The 9,009-nt window shown below is 47.7% G+C and overlaps 1 protein-coding gene across 1 annotated transcript; it reads right to left on the reverse strand.

Moving 5' to 3' along the window:
- Window positions 1-1,486: 1,486 nt before the first annotated feature.
- Znf551 (zinc finger protein 551) lies at window positions 1,487-8,632 on the reverse strand. Its single transcript, XM_051162436.1, has 4 exons — window positions 8,474-8,632; window positions 7,703-7,741; window positions 4,908-5,031; window positions 1,487-3,290 (listed from the first exon to the last, which is right to left on the reverse strand). Exons 1-4 carry the CDS (start codon window positions 8,630-8,632, stop codon window positions 1,498-1,500), a joined length of 2,115 nt encoding a protein of 704 aa, XP_051018393.1. The 3' UTR covers window positions 1,487-1,497.
- Window positions 8,633-9,009: the final 377 nt, after the last annotated feature.

The following is a 9,009-nucleotide window of genomic DNA, read 5'->3' on the forward strand; positions in this document are numbered from 1 at the left end:
GCCTCACTCCTCCGGCAGCCAGACTTGCTAAGTAAGAAGTTACTACCTTTCGAATCACAAGTAGGGCAGAAGTATAGCCCACCCCAGAGACTCATCTTCTCTCCTCGTTTCTTGTTTTCCTGTCTCTATAGCTCTGGCCCATGGCAGAACAGAGGGAATACAGGAATCCACAAAAACACCTCACTTATTTTCTCCGACAAAACAAAACCAACAAACCAGCCACAGGAAATAGCTATAAAGATCTTGAGAATTTGTTTACTAGTACAAAGTCACTGAAGCATCTATGGGTGAACTTCTGAGAGAAGCATGTTCCAGGGTCAGAGAGATCGATTGCTCAGCCTGTAAAAGTGATTGCCAACAGCCTGAAGACCTGAACTCAACCTATGGAACCCACAGGGTAGAACAGAATCAACTCCAAACGCTGCCCTCTGACCTCCACCTAAGTGCTATGTCACATGGTCGCCAACCCACACATATGCGTAGGAAGGAAATGCAAGGTTATCCTGGTATCCACTTACTCAGTTCCTGTCCCAATCACAAACTGCCGGCCTACACACCATTCCAAGCATTACAGCAAATGGATCCAACGGAAGGCCTGTGGAAACATTACCCTCAACAATACTAGGAATTATGTGATGTCCCCGTGGCAAAGGGAATGTACTTGCTCACGGAGTACAGAAGTAACTAGGATTGTCACAACTGCCCTCCTCCCCGGGACTTCTTACCCGACAGAAATCACAGCACCTTCAGTAAGTAAGTCAGGAATAGGAAACCCAAACCGTCTTCCCCCTGAGGGCAGAGGCAGCCATGAAACTTAGACAAGGAGTCCACACAGCTGTTTCCCGGACTGTGTCACACCTTCTGACACACAGTAGGTGAGCACATCGCTGAGACTGGTCCATCCCCTCGTGCTGACGTCATAGGCCAGTTAATACGTCACACCGGAACGAACAGACCTGTCAAGCTTAAAGTGTGCACGAAGACACTATTGTTCCAAAAGGGAAATCAGAGGAAATGCGCAGCTGGTGAACTAGAGCTTGGAAATATGACCACGGGACACAGGATGAGAACAAACCTTTCCCTGAACAAAGTAACCTTTCTTAGCAGAGTGGAAAAGAAAGAACCACTCGGACTACACCTTCCAAATAATATTCCTGGCCTAAAAGGAAAGGAGTGCCAAGGCGAAGACTTGAGCAGAGCACACAGGTTTGCATCTCTGAGCACTCAGCAGGGGGTACTCATGTTCGCGATGTCAATGACACGGTTTCTAGCCCAGACAAGGCCAATGATGACACAAATCAAGACGGCCCCTGGGCATGCTAGAAACTGGAGTGAGTCTCCTCAAAGCTTCTCACGTATCTGAAATAACCTCCACTTCGAAAGCCCATATTGAATTATTTCTGAGTTCACAGAAGAGCTGCGAGTCTCCTCCGGTGTTACTACACCGACTCCCCAAACAGCATGTTTCTTACGTGATGGAAAAAAAAAAAAAACTTCTTAGGTGTGAACTCTCTGGTGGCGAACGAGATTGGCTCTACGGCGGAAGGATTTCTCACAGTCCCTGCACCCGTAAGGCCTCTCTCCGGTGTGAACCCTTCGGTGCTGAATCAGGTCAGATTTGTGGGTGAAGGGCTTGCCACAGTCAGTGCATTCGTAAGGCTTTTCTCCACTGTGGCTTCTCTGGTGTTGACTGAGGCTGGAACTTTGGCTAAAGGACTTCCCGCACTCGCTACATTCATAAGGCCTTTCCCCAGTGTGCAGGCGCTGATGTTGAATCAGGCTGGCACTCTGGCTAAAGGCTTTGCCACACTCGACACACTCATAAGGCTTCTCTCCAGTATGAACTCTGCGGTGCTGAATGAGGCTCGAGCATTGCCTAAACGATTTCCCGCATTCCTCACACTCATAAGGTCTTGTGCCAGTATGAATTCTCTGGTGTTGGATGAGGTCAGATTTCCGGGTGAAGGATGTGCCGCATTCCCCACATTGATAAGGCCTTTCCCCAGAGTGGACTCTTTGGTGTTGGAGGAGGATAAATTTGCGACTAAAGGATTTCTCACAGTCACTGCATTTATAAGGCCTGTCGCCAGTATGGACTCGCCTGTGTCGAACGAGGTTGGAGAACTGCCTAAAGAGTTTGCCGCAGTCGCTACACGCATAAGGCCTTTCCCCGCTGTGAATTCGCTCGTGTTGAAGGAGCTCGGCTTTGCAGCTAAAGGCTTTCCCACAATCCCTGCACTGGTGAGGCATTTCTCCAGTGTGGACTCTTCTGTGTCTTAGGAGATTGAAGATTTGTCGAAAGGATTTCCCGCACTCACAGCACGCGTAAGGCCTTTCCCCGGTATGAATTCTGTGGTGTCTAAAGAGGCTGGAGTTTTGTCTGAAGGATTTTCCACACTGATCGCACTGATAAGGCCTTTCCCCAGTGTGGATTCTCTGGTGTTCAGTGAGGTTGGATTTGTAGGAGAAGGATTTTCTGCATTCCTTACACTCATAATGGACTCTACCAGTGTGCTGCCTCTGATGGTAAACTAGCTCAGATTTATAGATAAAGGCTTTTCCACACTCAGTACATTGATAGGGCTTTTCTTGAGGATGGATTCTATTGTGTGCAGTAAAGTGGCATTTTTTGCTAAAGGCTTTTTCATGCTCACTATGCTCATATGTCCTTTGTCCCATGTGACTGTCCTGGTGCTGAGTAAGTTTGTCCTTGCATGAAAAGGCTTTCTCGTACTTGCCACACTCATAAGGCCTTTGTTCAGGGGAGGCATTCTGACACTGAGCAAGGGTGTCTTTGCGGCTTGAACCCTTTTGGCATTCACCGTACTTATGTTTTTCTCCACTCCAAAGTGCTTCCCCGCACCCGCCGCTACCGTGAGGCTGTTCGCTACTACACGTGGCCTGTTGCTGAAGAAGACAGCCCGTGGAGGCGAGGGCGTTCTGCCCATCCTTCCCACAGAGGGATGGCTTTGTCAACGCATGAGCCCCGCAGCCTGACAGGAATGAATCCCTGTCAGTATCGCCTTCGCTGGCCCTTTCTCCGCTGTCACTCCTGTGGCGCTGGGGAACGTCTACACTCAAACCGGAGCTTTTCACACCTCTTCTGCCCAATGTCCGCACGGGGTGTGTGTTCAGGAACTCAGCCTGATGCGACGCATCTTTCAAAGTTGGGACAGGTATCTCAAAGAGATGAGTCTCCTGGGTAGGTGGACTTGTCTTATACATTACGCCTTCTGCAGGCACATCACGCTCAGAGGTTACCTCTTCACCCCCCACTCTTGGACGGGAACCTGAAATCAGAGGAATACATGTTGAGATGCTAACAAAATGATGCCGGCATCAGTGGAGAAGGATAAAGCCCACCATCACAAAGGTAAGTTAGACACAAAAAGCAACAACACGGTTTGACTTAGATTACACTTATACTCTATATTGGGAACCTAGGGCAAGAGATTGAAGGCTCTGACGTGAACTCTGGCGCCCCTTATTTGACCACTTCTCCTTGGTGGGGAGGCCTGGTGGCACTCAGAGAAAGGATGAGACATGATAGGCTGTGACCACATGGTGGAGAGGATGTCCCCTTCTGTCACAAACCTAGAGGAGAGAAATAGGGTGAAAGAGGGAGGGAGGAACTGGAGGATACAAGTGAAAGGATAACAATTGAGATGTAATCTGAACAAATTAATAAAATAATAATAATAATAATAATAATAATAATAATAATAATAATAATAATAAAAAAAAGCTAGGAAAACTAGCACAGATCTAAAAGAAAAAAAAGTTGATGTTAGCCTGTGCTACATAGCTAAGGCCTTGTCAGAAAAGAAGAAGAAACTATGTAAACCGCTGCAGACAAGCTGAGGGAGCTGCTTTCAAAAACAGAATGAGGTAGATTATACCAAACAAAAGACACAAGGATGAGGGACAAAAGAGGACAATCAGGGACTTCAAGAAATTCCTCAGCCAAACAGCCTTTTCTACTGGGGGAAGTGTCTACAGTGAGCAAAAGCCCCAAGGTAAAACCAAGTAGCTAGTGATCCAGGGCTGATTAAAACTATGTAAGCGCCTCACAGCACCTGGTGTGTCAAAACTGAGACTTAAACAGAGAGCATCTAGGTGGCCAAGAGCCAGAAGTCACAGATGAAATCACAAGTTGACAAAGTACTAAGTAAGCACGGAGAAGTAAGGGTAAAAATGAAATATGGATAACTCCTCTACTAAAGCACTGGGGGCACTGGAGGGGGCGGGTGAAGGCTCTGCTACCTCCTGATATGATGTGAACATGCCCTTCCCTGAGAGCCTATCACTGAGACAGATCTAGCTCTAAGATAATCTAGCCATGTCAACTCTGTGAGGCAATGAAGACCTTCCCTGCAGCCCCAACTGCATGGGACATGAAAAATGCAAATATTAAAGAAAGAAAAGGAGAAAAAAAAAAGCATAGGAGTGACCAGCACAAACTCATAGTGACTCAATATAAACTAGAATATAGGAAATAAAGCACCTAAAGGTCCTTCAAGAATAGCCCGGGATTCATTTAAAAAAAATAAACATGATAGTACTGACAATTCCTCACAAAGGCAATCATAAAGCAGTGACAACTAAACCTGGTGCATGCTTTTAATTCCAGCATTTGGGAGGCAGAGGCAGGCAGAACCCTGTGCATTCAAGGCCAGACTCATCTACATAGTGAGTTCTAACATCCAGAACTATGTAGAGAGAAAAAAGGAAGGAAGGAAGGAAGGAAGGAAATGGCAGCTACAGGATATTAGGCAGAAACCATGGCTAGGGCGCCACAGATGTGGACAGTCACCCTGATACTGAGACTCCTTAGACAGCAATCACTCTCTGGTAAAAAGAAAAGGTAGAAACCACTCGGGACACTGGGAGCCGTGCAAGGACCTTACCCAAAGATGCCAAGAGTGCAAAATTCTCCAGCATCACACTGCAGTACAGGAGCCTCTGGGCCTTATCAAGGAGCACCCACTCTTCCTGGGAGAAGCAAATGGCCACATCCTCAAAGGTCACATCCTATCACAGTGGAAACAATTTAGCAAGTGATGAATTTCTTTTCCAGAACTCCAAGTACATCCTGTTGCTCTTGCTTACTAGATTTTCCACCTCATATCAGAGGAGAGACACTCTACCCAAGACCACTGATGCCCAGCGATATTGTGCCCTTCCACAGATACATAGGGATAACCAGAGAGATAAAATCTAACCTCTACGCCTGGGTTGAAGGCCACTACCCCTCTTGTCAATGCTGTGGCTGTCACAGATACTGGTTAGGGAGAAAAAAAAAATAGCCTAACTTGAATTTTGTCTTGTCAGACAATATCGTGAGGACCCTACAAATCCGCTAGACCCAAGGAACATAGGATCACTTCTTTATCCTATGGTTCCTTACTGCTCCTGGGGCAATTAGTTCATGCTACCTCTACACATAGGTCTGTGTGTGCATGTGTGTGTGCTCCTGCATGCATACACATATGCACACAAGTATACAATCATATGTGGAGGTGAGGAGTCAATGTCAGGTGTCATGTTATATTGCTCACTACCTTTGCAGTGAACCTGCAACTCACAAGTTCAACCGAATTGGCTAGCCAGTGAACTCCAGAGATCTGCTTGTCTCAGCTCTCCGCCCTCAGTCCCAGTGTTAAATGTGATCTCTGCTTTATATGGGTGCTGGAACTCTGAACTCAGGTCCTCACAACCTAAAACCCAAGAACTTTGCCCACTAAGCCACCTCTCCAGGCCCACACACACAAGCACTCTGAATCATATTCTTTTTTTTTCTTGTATGCTTGCATTCCCACAGCCACCACCTCAAAGATCACACAGCCTGTGTGATGGTGGTGGTGGTGGTGGAGGCAGTGTCAGGGGGGCTGTCTTCCATTTCCTTCTGAAGACGTCAAGAGTCATCACAAGGTAATGCGCGTCTCCATCCAATCGTATCTTTCCATAAGGAACTATCAGACCTGGGTACCATTTACTCCCAGTCTCCCTCAGTCTCAGTGATCACTGAAGACTCATGTACAGGACCAATAAGTAGAAGACAATAAGCTTCACCTCGCGCTGGCCCTGATGTATAGAGCCGCATGCTTTACTTCCATAGGATTGGCCTGCAGTCCTGCACATCCTTCATCCCATATACAACCAAACGGGAATTTGCAACCTGCATTACTGTATCCTCGGCGTGAGGGTCTTGAGATCATCGGTTTACATTTCCACTCCGAGTGCATAGACTCTTTGTCCCACACACCTCTCCATCCTTGTTCACAGACAACCAGAGCTACCCACTGAGAGCAGCTCCTTGGTCCACTCACTGGTTACTCAGCAACGGGATTCAAAGAGCCCTTGGGGAACTGAAACAGGATCCAACAACCCTCCGCTCAAACCTCTCAGAGGCCCCACTGCAAAGCAGCTCCAACCCTGTTATAATGGCATCATACTTGATGCTGTTCCTTGGTTCAACCTTACCCACTCTGGTGGTTTGAATAGGTCATGGCCCCCATAGGCGCATATGATTCAACACTTGGCCCTTAGGGAGTGGCACTATTAGGAGATATGGCCTTGTTGGTGTTCGTGTGACCTTGTTGGAGGAATGTGTCACTATGGGGATGGGTTTTAGGGTCTATGATGGTCAAGCTATACGCAGTGGCACAGTCCCCTTCTGCTGCCTGAGGATCAAAAGGTAGAACTTTTGGCTCCTCCAGTACCATGTCTGCCTGCTATGATGATAGACTGGCCCTCTGAAACTGTAAGCCAGCCCAAATAATATGCCTTCCTTTAATTGAGTTGCAAGGATCACGGTGTCTCCTCAGAGCAATAAAACTTTGAGTCACTGGTGTTTTGACTCATGCCCGTAGTTCCAGCACTCCGGAGACTGAGGCAGGAGACTGCCACAAGTTCAAAGCTAGCTTGGGCTACCAGGCCCCCTTCAGCCCAACATAAACAGTAAAGATTGCTGAAGAGATCAAACACTCTGCGTCGCCTGGAAAAGACACTAAAACCTGCCGTGCTGCCTGTAAGCTGTGCAGTGTCTTCCAGGGTTCCAGTGTGTTTCATGAGTCATCAACCCATACTGGGGTGGGCTTTGGTTGACACAGCTACCTCTGAGTCATTTCCACTCCTGTAAGTAACTCCTCACCCATGTCCCTGTTAGTCACCTCAAGAAAGCTCACTGGGTCATCAAGTTGCACTTTGGTCTGTCCTCAGTCCCCTACCTGGGACTCAGAATCACTCGTTCATGTCTCCACAACGCCATCTCCCTTATTCCGGTCAGTTTCCCATGCAGCGGCCAGCCACAAGGAGGCTTGAGGAGTATGGTTGCCTGCCTCCTCCATATCCTAATTTCCCACTGTCATTTCCACATTATAAAATATACATTCTGGTTTTCAGAAATACTTTGGGTCCGACTCTTGTACCTGATGCTTATTGCAAGGAGAAAGGTGACTGCACATGCCTGAAGTAATTCAATCTCCCTTTCAGGCTCAGACACATACTGACACATGAGGGAGAAACAACCTTCTACACCTCCATTTATGCTTGTCAACAATTCCTACACCCTAAACTCTGTTCTGCGTACCTAACCTGTCCAAGATTGCAAGGCCCAGGGCTACTCAGATAATAGACCAGGGTGACCACTAACCTAAACACTTACATAGGTAAGATGAGGATAATGGCAGGTTCCACTTACCGGGTCAGGCCCCATCAATGGTTCTGAAGTCAAGGGAATCTGAAAAAAAAAAAAGGAGACCGTGAGAATCTGGCAACCATAGGCAGTTTTCACAGGTTCCAGTTACTCAGTGGTGACCCTGCCCACCTTTGGTGCACCTTGGTCCTCAGTGCTGAACATCACTGAGAGCTGTCACACCTGTGGCTAGCATGCTGCTTCTCTTCTTCTTCTTCTTCTTCTTCTTCTTCTTCTTCTTCTTCTTCTTCTTCTTCTTCTTCTTCTTCTTCTTTTCTTCTTCTTTCTTTTCTTCTTCTTCTTCTTCTTCTTCTTTTCTCTCTGTCTCTCTCTCTCTCTCTCTCTCTCTCTCTCTCTCTGTCTCTCTCTCTCTCTCCTGCCTAGCATCTCTTTTCCTGTTTGTTCTTCTTCTGAGTAACTTCAGGAGATTCTGGAATTCTATTTCCAAACATGATCTCTGTTCACAATTCTCACTGGCCCCGGTGTCTGGATAGTTAAATTCAAATCCCTTTAGGTACAAATCGGCCTCACAACTTGAACCCCAGGACTCCACCCAGGACTCCCTATTTTCTCTGCCCAGCCATCCCTTCCAGACCTTGGCACCAGTCATCCCTCTGCCGCGCTGTGCTCACAAACCCCAGCACACAGATGTTATAAATGGGGGCTCCCTGCCCCCACCCACAAGCACCTCCTGCTAGGGACACAAGCTACGAGCTGCAGGGTCAAGATAGGGCCTCTCCCCAGGCTCCAGTGAGACCCGCAGGATGCAGCACTTACCTGTGCTTGGTTCCTGTGCTTGGCCACAGCCTCTGGACTCAGCTGAGGGAGCATGGACCAGGTCTCAGAGGTCTCTTTACTATGTCCGGCGAGGGTCGCATAGGCAGAGTCGCAGGGCCAGGCCTCAGTACCCGAGAACCGCTCTCCCCACTCCGCCATCCCAAACGCTTGCCTCCCCTTGAGCTACCAGCTAGGTAAACAAACCACAGAAACGCCAAGAGGACCCGCCAGAAGTCCAGCTTTAGGCACGAACCACGCGCGCGTATATATACACGCACACACACAAACCCAAGTAATAATAATAATAATTAAAAAAATTTAAATGCCGAATTTTCACTGGCTCAACTCCGCCCCCTAACGTTTCGCGTATTGCATCTCGGGAAATGTAGTTTCCATCCCTTCGCGGCAGTTGCCCCAATCCCAACCTTGACCCCTATGAACTTAGTTTGAAAGGGAACAGGAATTCTGGTGGGAGTGAGTAACTAACTAAGGCTTCCAGGAAAGGGAGAGATACTTAAATGAAGCTGTTCCCATAT

The sequence above is a fragment of the Acomys russatus genome, chromosome 19, assembly GCF_903995435.1.
Source record: "Acomys russatus chromosome 19, mAcoRus1.1, whole genome shotgun sequence".
In the NCBI taxonomy this organism is placed as follows: domain Eukaryota; kingdom Metazoa; phylum Chordata; class Mammalia; order Rodentia; family Muridae; genus Acomys; species Acomys russatus.

Excerpts from the sequence above, each read along its gene's own strand:
- Znf551 (XM_051162436.1), bottom strand. The coding sequence starts at position 8,632 with ATGGCGGAGTGGGGAGAGCGGTTCTCGGGTACTGAGGCCTGGCCCTGC. Across the intron at positions 7,742-8,473 it reads AGCACAGGAACCAAGCACAG|ATTCCCTTGACTTCAGAACC; the intron begins GTAAGTGCTGCA and ends TTTTTTTTTCAG. Across the intron at positions 3,291-4,907 it reads TGCACTCTTGGCATCTTTGG|GTTCCCGTCCAAGAGTGGGG; the intron begins GTAAGGTCCTTG and ends CTCTGATTTCAG.